At 44.7% G+C, this 24318-nt stretch overlaps 1 protein-coding gene across 1 annotated transcript in view; it reads left to right on the forward strand.

Annotated features, from left to right (window-relative positions):
- Positions 1-23475, forward strand: part of ANKDD1B (ankyrin repeat and death domain containing 1B) — a 54733-nt gene extending 31258 nt beyond the window's left edge. Inside the window, 8 exon segments of the mRNA XM_060094363.1 lie at positions 4452-4550; positions 11285-11383; positions 13867-13965; positions 16515-16612; positions 21620-21764; positions 22096-22120; positions 22221-22457; positions 23414-23475. Of these exon segments, the coding sequence (XP_059950346.1) occupies positions 4452-4550; positions 11285-11383; positions 13867-13965; positions 16515-16612; positions 21620-21764; positions 22096-22120; positions 22221-22457; positions 23414-23475 (864 nt within the window).
- Positions 23476-24318: the final 843 nt, after the last annotated feature.

Below are 24318 nucleotides of genomic sequence, written 5' to 3' on the forward strand. Positions count from 1 at the left end.
TGGAGAGGCAGGAGGTGGGGAGTCCCAGTCAGGTGACTGCAGAAGTGGCTGAAGCAAGAGCTACAGAAAGCCTCTCACCGAGGCTCTCACTGGCAGCAAGCAGGACGAGGTGGTAGGAGGAGACAGAGGCCACAGGATCTGTGACCAGGGGATACGGAGAGGGCAGACTTTCTGGCCCCTAGCTCTCTGGCTTGGACTCCCAGGAGGGTGGGGTGCCCATCCCTGAGCTGTGGGGTACAGGGGAGGAGGGGGTGATGCATGGTGAGTAGTAAGGGTTTTGGAGGCTTCACTCTGAGGCACCGGAGTGGGGAGGGGGTATATTCAGGTGGAGGGCGGCAGGGAGTTAGAAACCGGGCCTGGGGTTCTTGTAAACCCCTTGTGAGTCATCTGCTCTGGGTGGTCACTTTTTAGCCTCTGGCTCAATGCCTTTGAGGCTGACTGTTTGGAGACTCACGTGAGTGGAGTCCTCTTGGACTTCATAGTTTAATATTCTGACGAATTCTAACTTGGCAGCTCTCCTGAGAGCTACTTTAAGAAGTAATATAATCATTTACTTTAAGACACCATTGATTGTAAGGCACATCATTATTTCATGTAACACTAAGAAAAAATAATGCTGCCAATTAAACTGGGACACAAAAAACTCTCTTGTCATTTAGAATATTTTATATTATTGAGTTTTTAGACTTTTATCTTAGATATTTTTAATCATATACATACAAAGGACCAAATAAGCAAGGGAGCTTGGTTAAGTATTCCTGTACTTCATACATTGAGTCGAATTCTTCTAAATCACTTTCTCACTCAGAGTCTTGATGTCCTTGCTTTTCCAGACAAAATGTTGTCTTTTATGCCTTCAAAGGTTCTTGTGATGCAGTGTTTCTTCAAAAGGTGCCCTGCTATAGATTCTGAGATTTTCTTCTAAGCCACTGACACCCATTCTGATTTAATGCAAATCACAAGCCATGACAGCTATATCATGTCTGCTGCCCGGTTGACTGAGATTGTGAGGTGCATCCTGATCTCAGATATGTTAACATGAGAAACCGGATGTGACTTAGAGTTGGTGGCGTATGGTCATAAAAATAGCAACTGTGGGCAACAAAATGAAAACTGAAGGCTGTGAAAGTGGACATGTGTGATGCCTGGGAAAAGTCAGTATTCCCCTTGGACCAGAGAAGCAAAATCAGCCTGGTCACATGCATCCCTGGACTGGGATTAAAAGCAGGGCTCTGACTGCCTGGGTCTGATCCTGTCTGCATCACCCCAGCTAGATGATTTTGGGCACGTTACTTGGCCCCTCTCAGCCTTAGCTTCCTCATCTATCTAATAGCCTCATAAGGCCTTAGTGAGGTTTCAAATGAAAGGCTGTGTCACACACTTAGTTCAAGGAATGGTGCCTGGCACATGGTAAGTGTGCAACAAGTGGTATCCGGTGTCATCACCGGTGTTATCTGGGTGCAGTAAGTGAGATCTTGGTTACCATCGGTATCAGTGGTACATATTGTTATTATCCTCCTTTTTCTCTCTTCCAGTTCCTAGGAGAATGTAAGCCAGGCTTTCAGCTGAGGATCATGGACAAAAGTAGAGCCTTGATTTGTTTATTTTTATGTGTGTGACCATCTGACGTAGCAATGATCAGGTTGAGCTAGTTTAACTTAAAGAAGATCCTAGGAATTTGGTCTTCTTGAATAAGAGTTATGAATGTGAGAAACTCAAAAAGAACATGATTCACCCAGGATAAATCTTAGCTATGATTGGCCTTCACAAATCAATATAGAGATCCAGTCCTATAGTCATAGGATTTAATTTAAAGTCTTAGTTGTGCTTGCCCTGTTTTGCTTTAATACTTTACCACTGGAATGTGTGCACTTGGATTTCATCTACCTTTTAGTTATTTTTGCATTGGGGCACATTGAGGAAAAGTCATAAAGTCCAACAAACTGTAATTGTAGATTGTGATAGGTTTTATTTGCACAAAGTAAAGTATCTAGTGATGATATTAGCCTTTTGGATGAAGCCCATAATGAACATACAGTCTTGGGCTGCCTCTGTTTCCTGACATAGGCTGTTGCCTGACCAGTTGGACTAGGCTCATGGGACTAGGCTCTAGAGCAGTGGTCTCCAAACATTCTGGATAGCAAACTCATACCAGTAAAGAAAGTTTGAGCATGCACCTAATCACATGTACATTTATAATTAAATTAATATATTATAAAACATATGCCAGAAATATAAATTTTAAAGATAGAGATAAAAATAAACAGCAATTTTCATATTTTTCTGTACACTGAAAGGATTATCTTGTAAATATCTGATGTATTTTCCTTCCAGTTTTCTTTGTGTTCCTATGCATGTATATTTTTAGTGCCTGCCCAAAATTCACTTAACTGTTATTTAGCTCTTGGACATTTATGTGTTTGGTTTTTTTTTTAATATATTTATTTATTTATTTATTTTTGGCTGTGTTGGGTCTTCGTTTCTGTGCAAGGGCTTTCTCTAGTTGCGGCGAGCGGGGGCCACTCTTCATCGTGGTGCACGGGCCTCTCGCTACCTCGGCCTCTCTTGTTGCGGAGCACAGGCTCCAGACACGCAGGCTCAGTAGTTGTGGCTCACGGGCCCAGTTGCTCTGCGGCATGTGGGATCTTCCCAGACCAGGGCTCGAACCCGTGTCCCCTGCATTGGCAGGCAGACTCTCAACGACTGCACCACCAGGGAATCCCCTGACATTTAGGTTTTGTTCAGTTTTTCTTTACTATTAAAGTAATGCTGTCATGAACCTCTTTGTATACAAACTTTAGTCTGTATTCCTCATTATTTCTTTTGGGTATATTCTTAGAGGTAGGATAGCTGGGTCAAAGATATAAATGTTTATTAGGCTCTTGATATATTAAAGACATTAATTCTTTCCTTCACAGTTTTTGCAAATATTTTTCCACTGGGGTTTGCCTTTTGGCATCTCTTTTCCTGGAAAAGAAGGCAGATTATGAAAAGAAATTCCTCTCTAACAGATGGCTGTCCCAGGCTCTCAGGGGAAGCTGCTGGGATACAGTTTTTCCATCTCGGTGGGATAGGAACATTGGTTCCATGCTCTTTTGTCCCTGTTAACGTGATTGTTTGTACCTAATTAGCTAGTAAAATTGTCTGAACTGGGGCTTCCCTGGTGGCGCAGTGGTTGAGAGTCCGCCTGCCCATGCAGGGGACATGGGTTCATGCCCCAGTCCGGGAAGATCCCACATGCCGCGGAGCGTCTAGGCCCATGAGCCATGGCCGCTGAGCCTGAGCGTCTGGAGCCTGTGCTCCGCAGTGGGAGAGGCCACAACAGTGAGAGGCCTGCGTACCGCAAAAAAAAAAAAAAAAAAAAAAAATTGTCTGAACTTATCCTAGCTGTTAGGCAGAATAATGTCCAAGGTGGAGAATGGTTAGGACGTGGGGAAGGAATTCTGCATTTCTTCCCAATATTTTTAGGAAAGAATCTGCATGAGGAGGGGGAAGTATCCAAGTAGCTATTGTGTGAGACCAGTTCCTTCTTTTCTATGTTGTGGCCTAAACTAAACTCACTTTGTCCTACTAGTGTTTATCATAATGAGTTTCAGGAACCTTAATTACTAAGGCAGGGTATTACATTTTTTTAAATGACATGCAATATTTTAAATCAGTTTTAAAGGTTAAAACTGTACTTGGTACAAATGTGCTTCTATTTTTGTATTTCATACTGCATTTTAGTTCCTCATTTCCATGATTATCTTTCTTAACAAGCTGTTACCTTCTTGTAGACAGGGTCTGGATTCTAGTTGTCTTCCCAATCCCAATGCCTACTACTGTCTGACAAACAGCAGGTGTCTAATAACTGTTTGTTAGATTAATAAAGATTGAGAGTATGAATGATGGAGGGAAGGTGAGAAAGGAGGCAGCATAACAGAGTAGTTAAGAATGCAGGCTTTGGGGCTTCCCTGTTGGCGCAGTGGTTGAGAGTCCGCCTGCCGATGCAGGGGACACGGGTTCGTGCCCCGGTCCGGGAAGATCCCACATGCCGCGGAGCGGCTAGGCCTGTGAGCCATGGCCGCTGAGCCTGCGCGTCCGGAGCCTGTGCTCCGCAACGGGAGAGGCCACAACAGTGAGAGGCCCGCGTACCGCAAAAAAAAAAAAAAAAAAAAAAAAAGCAGGCTTTGGAGCCAAAGAGCTAGACTTGCATCCTAGCTTTGCCACTTTTCAACTGAGACTTAGTTTCCTTATGTGTAAAGTGGGGATAATAACCCTGACCTCAGAGTCGTTGTGCAGTTAAACTGTGCCAAAGCATATAGTCTTGGCAGTATAAGTTGGCACATAGATGCTCAATAAATGCTATCTATTAAGAGTAATGCACAAGAGATAGAGAAAGCATGCTGTTTCTCAAGTAATTTCATTCCATGCCAAGGGGCAATTAATTTTAACTTTTTTCCGTTTGTTAGAATGGCGAAACACCATTCTTCTTAGCTGTTGAAGGAGGTCATGAAGAATGCAGCAAAGTGCTACTGGCAGCAGGAAGTGATATCAACATTCCAAATAAAGTATGTGCTCCATGTCTATTTACTCACACAGGGAGGGGGACTCAGAATGTTCTTTGGGTAATCTGGTCCTGCACTGACCCATTCACTGGGCTTTTGTAGAATTAATACAGTTGTCCCTAATATCTGCGGGGGACTGGTTCTAAGGCCTGCCTAGGTGTACCAAAATCTATGGATGGGGCTTCCTTGGTGGCGCAGTGGTTGAGAGTCCGCCTGCCGATGCAGGGGACGCGGGTTCGTGCCCCGGTCCGGGAGGATCCCACATGCCGCGGAGTGGCTGGGCCCGTGAGCCATGGCCACTGAGCCTGCGCGTCCGGAGCCTGTACTCTGCAACGGGAGAGGCCACAACAATGAGAGGCCCACGTACCAAAAAAAAAAAAAAAAAAAAAAAAAAAAATCTATGGATGCTCCAGTTCCTTATGTAAAATGGTATAATACAGTCCTTATCCGTGGTTATCCATCCAACTGTGGGGGGCATGGGGATTTGGAGGGCTGATTGTATTAATAATTTGCTTTCTTTGGGGTAAGAATTAATGACTTACCTCTGACATTCCCCTATTAACGTTTCCTCAAAAACAATACCATTCTTCCTATTTATTTGGGGAATAAGTTATTTGGAGAATAATTGAAAATAGGGCAAAAGTAGCAGATAGTTGTTGCTTCTCAAACAGACACTTTTATTCTACTTTGTTTTCTTCCTAGAAACAAGTAGTACCTGGCTTATACACAGTAGATGCTGAAAAAGAAAATTGTGTAAAAAGCCAAGTGGTCATTCTAGAGCCTGAAGAAGACAGGATGATGCCTTCTTCTAAGTGCAAAATACAAAATACTTTGGTGCTGAGATCCTTTAACACTGATCTTCATTTATTTATTTTATTTTTATTTTTTTTTTTTATGCGGTATGCGGGCCTCTCACTGTTGTGGCCTCTCCCGTCGCGGAGCACAGGCTCCGGACGCGCAGGCCCAGCGGCCATGGCTCACGGGCCCAGCCGCTCCGCGGCATATGGGATCCTCCCAGACCGGGGCACGAACCCGCATCCCCTGCATCGGCAGGCGGACTCTCAACCACTGCGCCACCAGGGAGGCCCTCTTCATTTATTTTTAATTTTTTTTTATTTAAAAATTTTTTTGGCCACACTGAGCAGCTTGTGGGATCTTAGCTCCCTGACCAGGGATGCAACCGAGGCCCATGGCAGTGAAAGCACCGAGCCCTAACCACTGGACTGCCAGGGAAGTCCCTCACTGTATAAAATTATATATACATAGACAAGATTGCAAGAGAGAGTGGAATATGTAGGGTGAAGTGATTCCCACTGACGTTGCAAGGTGTTTTATGCAATAAATGAACCCAAAGTTAAGAATTCACGGGGCCCAGGAAACATTCAGAATATGGAGAGTGGTGCTGTTTTTCTGTCATGCCCAGGTGCCCCTCTGCCCCCAGTCTGCAGCCTCCCTGGAAAGGCCTCCCTTATTAGCAAGATCCTCCTGGGATCACTCCTTTTGGCTCACCCCGTTGCTCTGTGCCTCCCTCCCTTCTGTACTTAATTATTTGGCCCTCAGAAGGTTTTGCTTTGTAATGGCTTTCACATGCTTGCATTCTCCCCACCCTGCCAGGACTGTAGGCTCCACGTTGTCCATATCCTTATGGCCTTGGCCTCATCCAGGCAGCCTGGAAATTGTCCTAAGTCAGTTTTACATCTTTTCATTATCTTGGGTTTTCCCCGGAGTTCATTAGCACACTTCCTGGATCAATAGCCTCAGCACCCCCACCCCCACCCCCGGCTGCTGTCCACACCTGTCTCCACCCAGGCCAGTAAAGGCCCCCCAGGGGAAACAAGCAGCAGGAAGCAGGAAGCCAGAAGCAAGGATACACACCAGGGTTGTGTGAGGCTCATTTTGCTTTCACATCTGTAGGTGATTACTGTGTTTGATCTTGGAAATGCTTCACCTGCTGACATTAGTTAGTCTTGTTCTCCAGGAGCTTGCTTTGCACCCACCCAGCTAAGGGGAGGGGGTAAAGGTTGAGTCATTTCTGAGGAGGGTAGTGGGGAGAGATTGTGGATTTAGCTGCCTATGGAGACCGCCTCCATTGGGGCTGGGTGGAGAGGCTGCCTAGCTACCCTGGGTCCAGTGAAGACTTTCTGTAGACCCTAAGAATTCCATATTTCTGGAGGCCCTATCCTCACATCTTATCAAATAACTTTAAATGCCCCCACATTCCACATTAAATATCTCTTTTCTTTTGCTGTAAATTATCTTTTAAAGGCTTTTTTATTTGTGTATTTACAATCATTTGGATACGATAAACTACCTTAATTTATGATTGACTGATTTCTTAGAACTCTGTGCAGACCTGAGAATTTGAGGGAGGTGAAAAAATTTAACCTACAAATTGTTAACAGTGTAATGAATACTTTATGAAGATTACATTTAGCAATCAACGAAGTATGAACATGTCAATTAAATATTCACTTCAGTCTTGTGCTTTTCTTTTGGTATCTTGGAACCAACTTTTTTTTTTTAAATAAAGAATGGCATGACTTTTTAAAATAAATTATTTTATTTTATTTATTTTTGGCCGCGTTGGGTCTTCGTTGCTGCGCACGGGCTTTCTCTAGTTGCCGCGGGCCGGGTTTGCTCTTCATTGTGGTGCACGGGCTTCTCATTGCGGTGGCTTCTCTTGTTGCGGAGCACGGGCTCTAGGTGCGTGGGCTTCAGTAGTTGCGGTGCACGGGCTCAGTAGTTGTGGCTCGCGGGCTCTTGAGTGCATCAGGCTCAGTAGTAGTGGCACACGGGCTTGCTCCCTGGCATGTGGGATCTTCCCAGACCAGGGCTTGAACCCGTGTCCCCTGCATTGGCAGGCAGATTCTTACGCACTGCACCAGCAGGGAAGCCCAACCTTTTTTTTTAAGATTTCAAATATTTCTTTAGCTCTTAAGAAGTCTGTAGTCCCTACACACTGTGCCTGTTGTGCCTCATGGATAAAATGCCACAGACTCCTATAGCTCTTCCCACTGTAGGGTTCCTGGCTTTGGGCTCTTCACAAGGCTGTTTCTGCGTCAGATCTTTCCACTGGGCGGACACTTCCTACCATTCTGATCTCAGTCTAGACATCATCCTATCCAAGAAGCTTTTCTTGCCTGTATCTTTTTTTTTTTTGCGGTACGCGGGCTCTCACTGTTGTGGCCCCTCCCGCCGCGGAGCACAGCCTCCGGACGCGCAGGCTCAGCGGCCATGGCTCACGGGCCCAGCCGCTCCGCGGCATGTGGGATCTTCCCGGACCGGGGCACGAACCCCTGTCCCCTGCATCGGCAGGCGGACTCCCAACCACTGCGCCACCAGGGAAGCCCCTTCAAGGAGCTTTTCTTTTTTTTTTTTTTTTTTTTTGCGGTATGCGGGCCTCTCACTGTTGTGGCCTCCCCCGTTGCGGAGCACAGGCTCCGGACGCGCAGGCTCCGGACGCGCAGGCTCAGCGGCTATGGCTCACGGGCCTAGCCACTCCGCGGCATATGGGATCCTCCCAGACCGGGGCACGAACCCGTATCCCCTGCATCGGCAGGCGGACTCTCAACCACTTGCGCCACCAGGGAGGCCCAAGGAGCTTTTCTTGATCACTCACTGGGAAGTAACCATCCAGTCATGCTATTTTACTTCTCATTGTAGCATTCTCATTGTCACTAGCTGATGTTATTCTTCTAATAATGTCTAGAAGCTAATAAATGGGTTCTAAGTCTACTGATCTACTGATCTATCAATCAACTGATTGTCCACCCCTCCTGAAAGTAACGTCAGAGATTTTGTTGGTTTAGTCATAGCCCCCGCGGTCTAAGATGGGGGCTGACACGTAATAAGTGCTCAATAATTTTTTGTGGAATGAATAAGATGATACTTGTGATTATTGTACACATTTACTAGCTCATTTATTTTCCAAGTGTTGCTTTGGTTTGAGAGAAAGAGGTAGGATGGTGTGGTAGGCAGAATAACGGCCCCCAAAGATGTCCACATATGACCCTTGGAACCTGTGAGTATGTGAGGTTACATGACAAAGGGGAATTAAGGTTGCTTTGCAGATGGAATTAAGGTTGCTCATCATCTGACCTTAACAATGAGATTATCCAGGTGAGCCTAATGTAATCACCAGGGTCCTTTAAAAAGGAAGAAGGGGGCCTCCCTGGTGGCGCAAGTGGTTGAGAGTCCGCCTGCCGATGCAGGGGATACGGGTTCGTGCCCCGGTCTGGGAGGATCCCATATGCCGCGGAGCGGCTGGGCCCGTGAGCGGCTGGGCCCGTGAGCCATGGCCGCTGAGCCTGCGCGTCCGGAGCCTGCGCGTCCGGAGCCTGTGCTCCGCGACGGGGGAGGCCACAACAGTGAGAGGCCCGCATACCGCAAAAAAAAAAAAAAAAAAAAAGGAAGAGGGAGGCTGGCAGGGAGGTCAGAGGGATGCAACGGGAGAAGGACTCAGCACACCACTGCTGACTTTGAAGGTGGAGGAAGGGGGCTGCAAGCCAAGGAATGTGGGTGGTTTCTACAAACTGAAAAAGGTAAGGAAATTGATTCTCCTGAAAGCCTCCAGAAAGGCCTTTATTTTCACTCCGTGAGGCTCATTTCAGACTTCTGACCTCCAGAGCTGTAAGATAATACATTTGTATTGTTTAAGGCACTAAGTTTGTGGTAATTTGTTATTAGCAGCAACAGAAAACTAGTAATATAGGTGTTTATGTCATTTTTACAGAGGAAGACATAGAGGCCCATCCTTGAGAGGCCATTTATTCAAGGTCATATAGGCATTTAGTATCAGCTCAAGCTAGACTCCAGTTGGTCAGATCGTGTATCATTCTTGTGAGTATTTATACCACTTATCTATTACTTCATAACAAACCAACCCAAAGCACAGTGGCTTAGAACAATGCACTGTTATCTTTCCTGGCTCTGAGGGTTGACTGAGCTCAGCCGGGAGATTCTTACATTGGGTCGGGTATGTGGTTGCAGTCAGTTTCGTCCAGGACTTCAGTCGTTCGCAGACTTACCTGAGGTGGATGTCCACAGTGGCTCACTCACATGCCTGGCAGTTGAGGTTGGCTATCAGCTGGGGCTCTTGACAAGAGCACCAACGTGTGGCATCTGCATTGCCTTCTCAGAGCATGGCAGCTGGTTTCCATGATGTAGGGAGCAGGAGCTGCCAGGCCAGGTAAGGGTCACACCTGGAACTAGCACACTGTCACTTCTGCCATATTCTATTGGCCAAAGCAGTGACAGGGTCTACCCAGATTCAAAGGGGTGAAGAAATAAACCCCACTCTTTGGTGGGGAGTGGCAGGGTCACATTGCAGAAGAGCATATTGGATGGGACATACTTATGCAGCCATTCTAGGAAAACATACTAACCTACAGCCTCCTTATTCTGAGGACCTGAAAATACTTTGCAGCAATCCTGCAATTACAGGACACCCCCTCCCTGGGATACCAAAATCCGAGGATGCTCAAGTCCCTTAAATAAAATGCATAGTATTGGCATGTAAGCTATGCACAGCCTCCCGTGTACTTTATTTAAAAAATTTTTTTTACTTATTATTTTTGGCTTCATTGCTGGGTGCGGGCTAACTCTAGTTGTGGCAAGCGGGGGCTACTCTTTGTTGTGGTGTGTAGGCTTCTCATTGCGGTGGCTTCTCTTGTTGTGGAGCATGGGCTCTAGGTGTGCAGGCTTCAGTAGTTGTGGCTCACGGGCTCAGTAGTTGTGGCTTGCAGGCTCTAGAGCTCAGGCTCAGTAGTTGTGGTGCACGGGCTTAGTTGCTCCGTGGCATGTGGGATCTTCCCGGACCAGGGCTCGGCTGGAACCCGTGCCCCTGCACTGGCAGGCGGATTCTTAACCACTGCGCTACCAGGGAAGTCCCCTCCCATGTGCTTTACATATCTCTAGGTTACTTATAATACCTACTACAATGTAAATTCTATGTAAATAATTGTAAATAGAATGTAAATGTTATGTAAATAGTTGCCAGCACATGAGCGAATTCAAGTTTTGCTTTTTGGAACTTTCTGGAATTTATTTTTTTGAATATTTTTGATGCATGGTTGGTTGAATTTGCGGATGCAGAACCCATGAATTTGGGGGACCAACTGTAATCAGGCAATAACTATCCACTGAGCTTGTCTTCTTGCAAGGCCTTTTGGAGGAGGGCAGGATAATCAAGAGCAGGCCCTGATCTAAGTAGTTTGCCCTCTAGCATGGGCACTAAGTGAAGGAGAGATGCTAAAGAAGTTGAGTGAAAGGGCTGTGAGGGAACCTGCACATAGGCAGCAATCATGCTGAGTTCTGAGGTGGTACCTGTAAAGGGGAGAGTCGCTAGTAAATGGTCAGGGCGGGAGAGGGTGGATGCACTTCTGGGGCCAATACCAAGTTCAGCTCTTTTGGCTCAAGGAGGGGTTTTGCAGGGTGTATAGAGAGAAGGCTTGGCCCTTGTCCACTTCGTACTTCCTGGAGAAGGGAAGCGATTTTAGCTCATATTTGCCTGAGGCATGTGTTGTCTAGGACTCTGTCTCTTTTAAATGGGAGATACCTAGAAGCAACCAAAAGCCCCCCCAGGCCCAAATGATCAGAAACACGTTGAATTTTCTTTTTTAACTAGGCATACTATTTTATTGTATTAATTGATTACCATGGAATGAACACCAGAAACCATGCTAGATTCTAATGGGAATCCCTCCCTGCCTTCTCTCTCCGCCTTTCTCCTGCTGCAGCTCGATACCAGTGCTTTGCAGATAGCAACCCGGAACGGCCACGCATCCCTTGTCAGCTTTCTTCTCAGTGAGGACGTTGATCTGCACCAGAAGGTGGAAGTGAGTCAGTCTATTATGATAACATGGGCTTTGATCCCAGCTCTGTGAGGCTGGCTGTGCTGGGAGATGCTCCTTGCAGATGCATGGAGGGCTGGAGGGGGAGACAAGTGATCACAAAAGAGGAATTCTTTCTGGGAGGGCAGACTGACTTCTTTTGGAGACCGAGTCTTAACCTTAAGAAATACAATCCAAGGGATGAATTTTAGAAAGTCATTGAAGTTCCTGAACAAAATGAAATCTTTGTGTTTTAAATACTTGCATTTGCTGCAGTTAATTTTTCTCATGTATCTAGAGATGCCAGTCTTGTATTAAATTTTTCAGTCTTGGAAAATGGTGAAACTGCCATTAATAGGAAGGAGAATGATTATTTTTCCCCTTCACTGACCGATCTTGTTTTTCTTTTGAAAGTCAGTCATTTGTATTGATTTAGGTTTTCTGAAGTTCGAATTGGCTTTGGTAGAATTAACAAAGGCCCTCTGTGCTGGAATTAGATGGGGAAACATTCCCCTATTTTTCACTCTACTTTCATTTCTCCTGTGAGAATATTCTTTTCTCTGATATTGCTTAGCCATGACTATTTATTGTATTAACTGGAGAGGAGGGATGTGATTTAACCCATGACTGGTAGTTTTTGGAGAATAGCATTAGGGGAACTGGTTCTGACCTTGCCTGGTCCATCCAAGGGTGCTTCCTGTTTCTCAGGAGGAATTGGGCCCCAGCAAGGCCAATGCTCCCAGCAGGAAGGGCACTGCTTACGTCCCTGGGACGAGGGCTACGTTCTCTTTTTTCATCCTTAGCGCCTCTAGAGAGAAGGTCCTCCCTGAGCAGAAGAGGTCTGCACAGAAGGCTTTCCCCTCCTGCTGCCCCTCTGCTGCATCTGTCTCCCACTTCCCTTGCTCACCCTTGGACAGTCTGACATACGCAGACATAGCATTCCACCTGCCCCTGCTTTCCTTCTTCTCTGTGTGCTGGTGAATCCCTTGCTAACTCACTACATCTCTCTTCCATCCGTCTACCCCTGTTTCCTGGGAAGGAGCCTGGTGCTGCTGCTGGAGTCAGGAGTCAGGGTTCAAATCCTGTCTCTGCTCCTTCCTAGCTCCGATGCCTCACGGAAGTGATTTCACCTCTGTGCCTCATATATAAAGTGGGGAAGAGAAGCCCTAACTGCTAGGGTGGTTGTGAATGAAAAGCTGTTAGCCCGGTGTTTCAGAGTATAAACTGTAGGGGAAGTGAGTGAGTAGTAGGCACCATTAGGAGAATGTGTTGTGTGTGCATAAATGATGCTGATTAATATCATCTACTCCGCTTGAGCAGCACTGCACCCCGTCCTCACCCCCCACCTTACAGCATCTGTGTTCCCTCTTTCCACGCATTTTGCTTCTCAGCTTAACTACTGTTGTCCACACAGTCTCACTGCATCTTCTGCCCCTGCTCTCTCACACCTGTTCCCCTGCCCCTCACCTCACTCTCTGACACCTTACCTGTGTTCTCCTCGCCTTCTTTCCTCCTTGCATCTGCCTTTTCTACCCCCGGAGATGTGTTTTCTCTCGAGCCTCCTGGGCCAGTGGCAGCTGGGTGGGAGCAAAGGCAGCAGGAGGTTGTGTGTGTGACCCTGGAGGTGGGCACTGAGCCTGGCAGGGCTGGTAAGAAGCCCGTGGTAGAGGTGGCTGAGCGCATGGCTGGAAGACAGGCGGCTTAGCCACAAAGGAGGAGGAAAGGGGAGCAGGCTGCGAGGGCCTGGTGAATACGCGATGGCTGGACTCTACACAGGTGGGAGGGCTGAGCATGGATGGTGCCCCTGGGTGAGTGGGGCATAAGTCCCACAACATGCTCTAGGGAGAAAGAACCCAAGATCAAAGCAACTCGGGGGAATGCTGAAGGGGAATGCTGTTCCTTCCTTGTGGCTGTTCCCACTGCACTTGAGCTCTTTGAAGCCTCTGGGAAGTCCTGCAGTTAAGCTATTTAATATTTTCTTAGCCTTCATATTTGAGCTCAAATGTCAATTCTTCAGGAAAGCCTTTTCTGACTTCCAGAAAGTTTGGCCCTCGGCCCACACCCACATGTGCTCTCTTACCACTGTGCACTTTTCCTTCAAGGCACTTATCACAATGTGTAACTGTACATTTATTTTGTGACTTAAAAAAAAATCAATATCTGCTTTCCCTACTAGATGAAAGATTCCTGAGGATGGGCCATGTTCACCACTGAACCCCTAACATCCTGAAAAGAGCCTGGCCCATAATAGGTGCTCAGTGTCAAGTTCTAGAATGAATGAAGTGGGAAAGTGGGTTGCTGGTGAGCGGGATTTCTGTACAGCCTTGGCGTGGAAGTGATTGCTGAAGACTTACTAAGGGCCTGCAGCCATGTGGGTCAGTACCAGGATTCAGGAGATTATCAGGAAATGTCTGATGAAATGAGTCGCTTTTTGATCTGACTGATGAAGCCAGAATCTTTTGAATTTGAAATGTCATTTCTTTCTGCAGCCTAAGGAGTCCCCTCTTCATTTAGCTGTTATCAACAACCATATCACAGTGGTAAACAGCTTATTAAGTGCACAGCATGATACTGACATCTTAAATCAGGTAAGTCAGGCAAATCAGAACCTAGAGAGTCTGTTTTCTTGTTTCAACTCAGTATGTGTTTGGGTGTAGTTTTGGTCAAGTTCAAGGTGCTCTAAAGATTCCTGGGAAGAATATGCACATACATATTTTTATCCTTTTGCTTCTGTAAACACCCACTCCCACTTGCACACACATATTTTGTCTTTTTCAAACTCACAACTGGGATTCAGCCAATGCGTTATTAAACTGTTCACATTTAACAGGCCCAGTACTTCTGATAGATAAACAGTAGCCCAGAGGTAAGTTGCTGGCAGCTATTTAAATCAAAAGCTACTCCCCCAGTGTGAAATGTTGTAATTGGCAGGGAGCCCTTCTCCACAAGAAAGGAAGCTTTGTTTCTATATTATAGACAGTAAGTGTATCTTCTTTTTGCCCAAAGGCAAAAGAGACCTCCTGGAATTTTTTTTTAAATCACCATGAATTCAGACCACTGGAGTAGAATCAAATGCCGCATAAAAGGCATCCATCACTGGCAGGAAATGGAAATGCTGAGGTGGAAGAATTAAAAGGATGGGGGTGGGTGCTGTCTGAGCCAGGGCCTGCTCTGGGAAGGGCTACCCTCTTCCAGAGGTCAGGAGTGGGAAGGAAAACTCTCGGGAGAGGGCCCTTGCCAGAGTCCTGAGGACAGATGAGCCTCTGGACTCCTCCCTCCTTCCTGGCTGCCCCTTCCCAGGTGAGGGAGCAGCCACGTGCGGTGGACATGCGTGTCCTGACCCACTGTGTCATCCTCGGTTTCCCCATCTGTGAAACCAGAGCACTGACTCAGATCTCTGCAGTCTGCTCCAACTCCAGCCTGTGAGGTCCCTGGTGCCCTGAGCTGAATGGGGACTTAACTCCCGTCTGTCCCTTCCTTCCCCAGAGACCGTCCTCCTCCCTGGTCTTTTACTATCCCAAAAGTTTGGGGGAAGAACATCGCTCTTATTATTAAACATACATATGTATTCAACTATGTTAATGCCCCACATCTTTCCTCATGGGCAGAGTCTTTGCTCTACACATGGACAGAACACACAAGTGATTCTGGCTTCACCAGAATTGGCTAGATCCACTCCAGTGAAGGAGGCTTGCTAGGCTGCCACCCAATTATAGAACTAGACTTTATCATTTATGGTTTTTGTTAGACCAGGAATACACACAATGTATAAAAGTAAGAAAACATAACTAAGCTAAAAACTTACAATTTGTTTATAATCCCCCAAAGAAAGAATTCTGTTAACGTTTTGGTGCATTTCCTGCCTTCTAAACTTCTAGCAGTTTTGCCACTGGGAGATTTTATGGGTATTTGATGTATGACACTTGTGTCTCTGTTCCATGTTGGTGTAGACTTTTGATAGGTCTGTCAGTGTAAGTTCGATGTCATGGATAACGAGCCCCCAGAGGGGCACATTGCCACCTAAAAGTGGGTCTTTAGTAAATGCTTGTTGATATTAATTATGTTAACATCCCAAGCAGGTTGGCCACATGCTGTAGTAGCAAGAGTCCTGGGCTAGATGCTACTGCCCAGCTGTGTGACCCTTGGGAAGTTGCTTCCTCTCTCTGGTTTAGGAGTTGGGCTAGATTATAACCAATGATCCTTTCTGTGCTAAAATTTTAGAATTGTCTTCATATCAGCATTCCTTTCAGTGGGAGGTTAAGATGGGTGATTTTCTTGTGATTTCATATATTTCTCTGAAGCATTCTTATCCTCTTCATGGGAAAGTGGTTATTCAAGAAAAAAAATTAGAAGTCTTGCACTCCTTTATACACTATAATGTAGGAAACTTACAAAATAGAGAAAAGCATCAAGAAGCCAATAAAAATAAGCTCTAATCCCTCTGTCTAGACATTATTATTCTTAACATCACCAATGCATTTCCTTCTTTCCCTCTCTTTTTTTCTATAAATTGAGCTCAGCTAGATAGTGTTATTTGCTAAGGTTTTTAATGTTGTATCATAAGCATTTTTCATTTTTAAAAATCTCTGAAATTATTTTTTATTGTGGCAAAATAAACATAACGTAAAATTTACCATTGTAACCATATAAGTGTACAGTTCAGTGGCATTAAGTACACTGACAGTGTGCATAACTCTCACACCATCCATCTCCAGAACTTTATCTTCCCAGACTGAAACTCCATACTCACTGAACAATTAACTCCTCATTCCCTCCTCCCCCTTCTCCTGGAAACCACCATTTCACTTTGTCTCTATGAACTTGACTACTCTAGGTATCCCATATTGAAATCATTTTAAAAAATCATTTGCGATGGTTGCCTACTATTCCAATATGTGGATATACTGTAATTTATCTCATGAGTTTCCTTATGAAACATGTAACTTCCTTTCAATTTTTCATTGTTATAAATAACACTGCAATGAATGTCTCCTGTACCTGTTTAAAAATATGTGACCTTACCTATTTTCCCTTACGCCTGTGTAGGACACCTTTGCTTTCTCTTTGTCTTTTTACTATGCAAGTTTTTTCTCTCCTTAACATGCTTGGATTACATTTTTGAACTTTCTCATGTCAGAGGCCGCAAACTCCTTTGCATGTAGCTGCTGATCTTGGAAATGTGGAACTGGTGGAAACCCTGCAGAAGGCGGGCGGTGACCTAAGGTTGTTGACAAGGTGAGTTCATGGGCTTCACTCTGTTTAGCTGAGCTGCGTGCTGAGTCCTCCCTGCCGGCTGTCAGCCTTGAGAGGTAGTATTACCAAATCCTTTGTGAGGTGGACACAAATTGGAGAGACCTTGTATCTTGATTGTAACATCCCAATTTTAATTGAGATAAGTTGGTAAGAATTTTTACTCTTAACAGTAAAATACACATTTTAAAAATTCAAATTATTTTTTAGTTTTTTGAAAAGATGATAGATTCACATAGTTCAAGAATTTAAAAATTAGTAAAGGTTTTACAGTAAAAATTTCCCATCTACCACGTCCCTATTTGTCTGGCTCTCACACTATCCTAGCCATACATACCCATTATTGTAAGTTTCTTCTGTTCTTGCCAGAATTTCTTTATGCATATAACAGCAAACATAAATATATTATACTCTTATTCCACTCCTCCATCGTTTTTACACAACTGTGGATACCTATACATATTGTCCTACATGTAGCTTTTTTCCCTTACCAGTATAAAGCAAAGATCATTCCATATAAGTACATGGAAAGTTTCTTCTATTTTACACAGCTACATAATAGACTGTGGTGTGGATATATCATAATTTGTTTAGTTCTCAACTGATGGGCATATAAGTTGTCCTTAAGCTTTTGCTATTATAAATAGAACTGCAATAAATAAATTTATATGTGTCTAAACTTGTTTTTTAAATTTATTAGAAATTTTTTAATTGTAAAATACACACAATATAAAATGTACCATTTTGACCATTTTTTTCTTTATTTATTCATTTCCTACTTTTTTTCTTTTTTGGCTGTGCTGCGTGGCTTGCGGGATCTTAGTTCCCCAACCAGGGATTGAACCCGCACCCTTGGCAGTGAAAGCTTGGAGTCCTAACCACTGGACTGCCAGGGAATTCCCGTAACCATTTTTAAATGTCCATTTCTGTAGTGTTAAGAATATTCACTTTGTTATACAACCAATCTCCAGAACTCATTCATCTTGCAAAACTGAAAAGCTATGAACAACAACATTCATTTCCTCCTCCCTCAGCCCCATTCCACTTCCTGTCTCTATGAATTTGACTACTCTGGGTACCTCATCTAGGTGGAATGGTACAGTATTTTCCCTTTTGGGACTGTGTCCTCAAGGCTCAACCAAGTTGCAGCATGTGTTAGAATTTTCTTCCTTTTTAAGGCTGAATACTATTCCCTTGTATGTACATGCCACATTTTGTTTATCTGATCATCCATGGATAGACATTTGGGTTGCTTGCACCCTTAGGACATTGTGTAGGTGTGTTTTTAAAGACAGACAGCTTTGTTTCTTTCACACGACGCAGTTCCGCAGGCTCAGCCATGGCAGGGTTGGGGTTCCAGCTTTACTGAAAGGTGTAGAAGAAGACACTGTGTGGCCCCCCTGGCTAGGTACTCACTCACATCTTAGCTTAATCCTCCCATCTCCTTGGTGAGGCAGACGAAATTATCCCAGTTAATAAGAGAAGATTTGATGACATCGGGGCCATTGTAAGGGGCAGAGCTGAGCTTCAAAGCCAAGGCTACTGGCTGCTTGGCTGCCCAGCACTTCCAGAAGTTGCAGCTTTTCCTTCCTGGCCTTCGCCCTCACTAGTCATCAGCTCAGTGCCTCCCTCATTCCCAGTGCAAGCCTGCGTGCTCCCTAGTCTATTTCAGAATCACACATTGCATGTTTGTGGGATCTGAAGTAGTGTTATGTTATTTTACTTGTCTCCATCAGTTTTCTTTTTCTGATCATTAAAGTAATACAATTTGGAAAACACAGAACAGCATAGGGGAGGAAAACACAATCACCCATATTTCCACCACTTAGGTGGAATTCCACCAGTAGTGGCTCATTAACTTCTGTTAACATTTAGCCTTAGTATTAACATTTAGCGTTTGTAGCTAAATGTTAATAGCTTCCTGTGCTTTCTTTTATTCTACTTTGTCAATAACACTGAACACCTCCAGGGCAGTCTGGTGAGTAGAGAATCTAAAGCATTGGGCAGGGAACTTAGGTTGGGCCCCCATTGCAAGTGGACTGGATATTCCAGTGAACACGTCTGTGCTACAGCTTGATTCTGTTTTCAGAACAAAAGCCACAGTTCCCTGGGCCTCACAGTCTGATTTCCCAGATTTCCTTTCTCCTCCTCCCTCTTTTCTCATCGCGTTTGGCACCCAGGACATGGAATTAATGAATAAAAACTATCTTTTCTGCCTGTTCCCACAATTTTTACCAAAGATAAGTGACTTTCTAAGACTGAATTAAGGTCTGCTCTGGATGGAAAAAAAGGAGCCAAGTTTTGGTATAAAGTTGACTTTCCCTGTCCTCTCAGCCTGTGGCGTCACAAAGCTCTCCGAGGGCCACCCACCCTCGAGGGGCCACCCACAGCACAAGTATTTGGATTTCTACTCCAGCTATACTCCCTGCGAAGGTTTTCCTATGAGCTTGAAACCTCTGGCTCCCAGAATGCTGCCTTCCCAAAATAGGCTAATTATGGTGATTCAGATGGCTTTACAAGCCAGAATTTGGATAGCATACAATTAGAGGCTTGCTAAATGCCTGCAAAATGCAGTTCTTCCTAATTTCATTACTGTCTCTTTTGATTGGACGCTGATTACTTTCAGCTCTAATTTTCAGGCTCACCTGGGTCTCAGTTCCGGGACTAGGAGACAAATCATTTGAATTGGTGGCAGTTGCATTTCACAAATACTCAGCCATGTGAGAGAATTATTAGGATAAGTTTCTGGATCTCTAAGCATAGAAACATGGGTTTCTGAGGTTGGAACTTCTTCCGAGGTTACTTCTGACCATTCATTTAAATTATCTTCAGGATCCCTGAGCAGATTTTTCATGGGTCATTTGGAAAACAAATGAGGACCACCATCTTTTTTTTTTTTTTTGCGGTACGTGGGCCTCTCACTGTTGTGGCCTCTCCCGTTGCGGAGCACAGGCTCTGGACGCGCAGGCTCAGCGGCCATGGCTCACGGGCCCAGCCGCTCCGCGGCATGGGGGATCTTCCCGGACTGGGGTACGAACCCGTGTCCCCTGCATCGGCAAGCGGACTCTCAACCACTGAGCCACCAGGGAAGCCCCCATGGCTCTCTTGGTTAGAGGATTCCAAGCCATGGAATCATTTCAGCCAGACTCCAGCTGTCAGAATTAGTGAGGTTGGAGTCCTTAGCTTTGCTTTTTTATGATTTGACCCAAACCTAGGAAATACAGAAAGCTTATTTGCATTATCAACTAATTAGCTTTAAAAACAAAGAAGCAAAGACTTCTCTTGGCAAAACTTTTTATTCAGAGCACTGTCCTTACATGGCTGTCATGAGATGTGAATGAGTCCCATGCTCAGGGGGCGATCTCATGATTGATTGCTGGGGATTGGGGATAGCAGAACCACAGCCCATGGGCACACGCTACTTATACCACACACAAGTAAATTATGACACTTTTATTGCTAATTCTAAGGATACATTTTCACATGGAAAAATGGAAGATAATGCATTGAAAATGTTGAATATTGACTACAGTTTCTAAAAATATTTCTTTTGTACTGTTAAGATTTCTCCTTGTTGCTAATTAGGCACGTAGTGTTCTCTGAAGTCTTTAGGAAAATGGAGTTGCCTTCTGGAAATTTCTCTTGACCTAAAAAATTGATTTGGAAATGTAGTGTGCTTTCAGAGTACTTGCCATCAGGATAAGGGGAGTTTTGATGTGTTTCATTCACACATTACGGAGTGCCTAGAGTGTGTTTAGCTGTGCCAGGGGAAGCATACATCAGCTCTGTAAGCCTTGGTGCATGTTTGATGGAATTGATAATCTAGTTGGCATGAAAATAGTAACATTCACAATCCAATTACATTGTAACCCTGGGTTATGCTACTGGCACAATGGAGTTGGTGGGCTTTTGAGCAAAGGAATGACATGTTGATGATGGTATTTAAGAAAATTAGTCTGGCAGCGGCAAGATTTAAGAAAGTAACTGGATTCACCTAGGAGTACATTTTTTTTTTTTTTGCTTTTTTTTTTTTATTTTACAAATTTAATCAGTTATACATATACATATGTTCCCATATCCCCTCCCTTTTGCGTCTCCCTCCCACCCTCCCTATCCCACCCCTCCAGGCTGTCACAAAGAACCGAGCTGATCTCCCTGTGCTATGCAGCTGCTTCCCACTAGCTATCTACCTTACGTTTGGTAGTATATATATGTCCATGCCGCTCTTTCACTTTGTCACAGCTTACCCTTCCCCCTCCCCATATCCTCAAGTCCATTCTCTAGTAGGTCTGTGTCTTTATTCCTGTCTTACCCCTATGTTCTTCATGATATTTTTTTTTCTTAAATTCCATATATATGTGTCAGCATACAGTATTTGTCTTTCTCTTTCTGACTTACTTCACTCTGTATGACAGACTCTAGGTCCATCCACCTCATTACAAATAGCTCAATTTCATTTCTTTTTATGGCTGAGTAATATTCCATTGTATATATGTGCCACATCTTCTTTATCCATTCATCCGATGATGGACACTTAGGTTGTTTCCATCTCCGGGCTATTGTAAATAGGGCTGCTATGAACATTTTGGTACATGTCTCTTTTTGAATTATGGTTTTCTCAGGGTGTATGCCCAGTAGTGGGATTGCTGGGTCATATGGTAGTTCTATTTGTAGTTTTTTAAGGAACCTAGGAGTACATTTTTAAAAATATTTATTTATTTATTCGGCTGCGCCGGGTCTTTGTTGCTGCATGTGGGATCTCTGTGGCCGAGTGCAGGCTATTTAGTTGTAGCATGTGGGCTCTTTAGTTGCAGCTTGTGGGATCTAGTTCCCTGACCAGGGATTGAACCTAGGCCTCCTGCACTGGGAGCGCAGAGTCTTAATCACTGGACCACGAGGGAAGTCCCTAGGAGTACATTCTTCATGCTTATAGTTTGTTCTCCCTGAAACACCTGCCCCTCTAACAGTCTGTGCAGCGGATTTCCTCCCCAGAGCTCAGGCCCTCCTCATCTCGGCATCTGGCAGAGTTAGGAACCTGGCACGGGTTTGTAACTGTGACCTCCAGCCACGAGTGACCACGGTTCCCATCTCCGTGTCCCAGCACTTCCCCAAACACCTCTCAGGGGTTAGGCGTCTAGTGAGATCTGCCCAGTGAAGAGCCCTGGCCTGGCCAGGGGTTGCAGACTTCTACCAGAGGAGTTTCCTGGAAGCTGGACCAGCAGGTGGGTGCATGCTGGCTGCTTAGGGTGTGGTTCACGGGCGGCGGCAGCAGCAGCAGGACCTGGGAGCTCACTCACCTGCAGATCCTCACCCCAGACCGACTGAACCAGCATCTTCACTCTAACAAGACCCTCAGGTGAATTGCACATCTTAAGTTTGAGAAGTGCTAGCCTCTAGCAGTGCCACCTGAACGTTGGAGAAAAGCTCCACATCTCTTTAAGATTGTCCCTCCCCTCTCTCCTCCTCAGCTTTCGTCTGTGTTAAGCACAGCAGGTGCGTGGCAAGTGCTGAGAGACTCCAAACTCTGGTCCCCCTAGAAGTACCAGTGAGGCGACTGGAAGGGCTTTCATCCACTGGGCTTCTTATCTCACAGCTGCCAGAGGAGGAATGAACATGCAACCACAGTCATATGGAACTTGCGTTAGAACTGAGTTCACAGTAAGGAGGTGTCGGCGTCTGCTCTTCGTGCTTGCCACGGGAGAGGAGAGCTTCCATGAACACGGCCTTGGGGCTCTGCTCATCTGGCTGCACGGGGCCCTGGTGACACAGGCCACGCCGGTCAAGCACCTGTACGAAGAGCTGGTGTGCGCGGGCTTCTCAGAACTAGCTGGTGAGTTACAGTTTCCAACAGATAGGAACACCCACTCTCTTAAAATGGTAGGGGATGGTCGGCACAAGTACTTCCCTGAGACACAGCAGTCCCAGCTTGGTGTCAGAACATGCAGCTTCTCCTTTGGTGACTTAATCAGCACTGGTCCCGTTGTTAGCCTGGTGGTTCTCAGTGTCATTCCCCTGCTGGGCATTTGAAAAGTGCAGGAGTACTTTTGTGTGTGTGCATGTGTGGGAGGGGTGTGGGTGGGAGGAGGGCAGCAGGAGTGCTGAACCATCCTACAGGACACTGCTCTACAACTAAGAATTGTCTTGCTCAACATGCCCATTCCTCTTGGGAACTCTGCGAGTTAGTATGTTTGAAAAAGTTACTTCTACACTGAGAGAAAAGAGCAGACAGGCAATTATTTTGCCAGCTGGGATTACTGCTAAAAATCACTCTGCCAAAGACCATCCTTTCAGGGAAGATGCTTTGAAAACTTATCACCATTATTTTCGCTGGTGCAGGTTTACCTGAAACTGAGAACATAAATGCACATCACATCACGGATCCGATAATGTTTCAAGCAGTGGTAGGTACGAGGAATAGTGTGCATGGATTATGCCTACCTTCCATGACATTATCCTCCTAGCTCTGGGTTTGTTCCCTCAATTTTGAACTTATTCACTTCTATGAAAGAGTGTCCACAAGAACTCTCAGGGAAGACTGAGAGGCAGCCCACTGCAGTGGGTGAGGGCATGTACCCTGGGGCGAGACTGTGTGAGCTTAGAGCTGAACTCCAACAAATAATGGGCTGTGATTTTGAGCAAGTTCTTTACAGAACTCACTCTGCCGGCATTCTCAGTTTTTAGAAAAGTGTCTGTGACAAAGGGCTGCTGTGGGATTAATAGTGCCTGACATGTAGCCAAGTGCTTAATAAATGTTAGCTGTTAATCATGTTATCTCATTTTTTCCAGAAAAGATTCGTCAATTTAAAAGTGAAACTGACTCAAGGCCCAAGAAATGTGCAGTTTCATAAATGCCTAAAGAAATTGTATTTAAATGATTTTCCATTCAGTATTCAGTCCTCTTAAATTCAGTTCTTCAAATGGCACAAAGTTCTTCCAACAGTAGTAATGATTTTCCTTTCAACTGTGAAGATGGCAGTGACAGGATTCTCTAACAGATGAAAAAATAGTATTACACTTTCCAACCACTGAAAAGTCAATTTTTTTGGTTTTGCTTAAGGCAAGTTGTATGTGATTTTCCCATTTCTGTCATTTGATGCAATATAATATGTGATAACATATCTAGTGATAGAATAACCTAGGATTTTGTATATCATGTTTTAAAAAATTATGATGGTGGGAACATTATGGTAAATGAAAAAACCCAGGGTTTTAGAATAGACAGACACGGTTTTGAATCATGGTTTTGCCGTTTATTAGCTGTGAGTCTTTGGGCATGCTAACATTCAAGTTCTCAGATCTTTAGTTTCCTTCTCTATAGGATGGGGGAAAGAGGTCTATCTCTTCTATAATATTGAGGTGATGATGAAGGGAGAATGCCTATGAAATGCCTAACCTCATATCCATAGTATTGAAATCATTAACCATTATTTCTATTTCATAAGAGAAACTTGCTTTGGAAATTCAGTTACTGTTGGCTTTAAATAACACCTATGTGTAATATATTACTTAAGGAAAGACCAGAGGTGTATGCACCAATGTTTTTTAATCTCTTGGTGATGTAATTACAGGTGGTTTTCATTATCTTTGTACTTGTGGTACTTTCCAATATTTTTTAAAATATTAACCACACATTATTTTTGTAATCTGAGAAAGTTCTGAAATGTGAAATCAAGTATCAATTTCTATCAGCT

This window comes from Mesoplodon densirostris, chromosome 3 (genome assembly GCF_025265405.1).
Source record: "Mesoplodon densirostris isolate mMesDen1 chromosome 3, mMesDen1 primary haplotype, whole genome shotgun sequence".
Taxonomy (NCBI): Eukaryota; Metazoa; Chordata; class Mammalia; order Artiodactyla; family Ziphiidae; genus Mesoplodon; species Mesoplodon densirostris.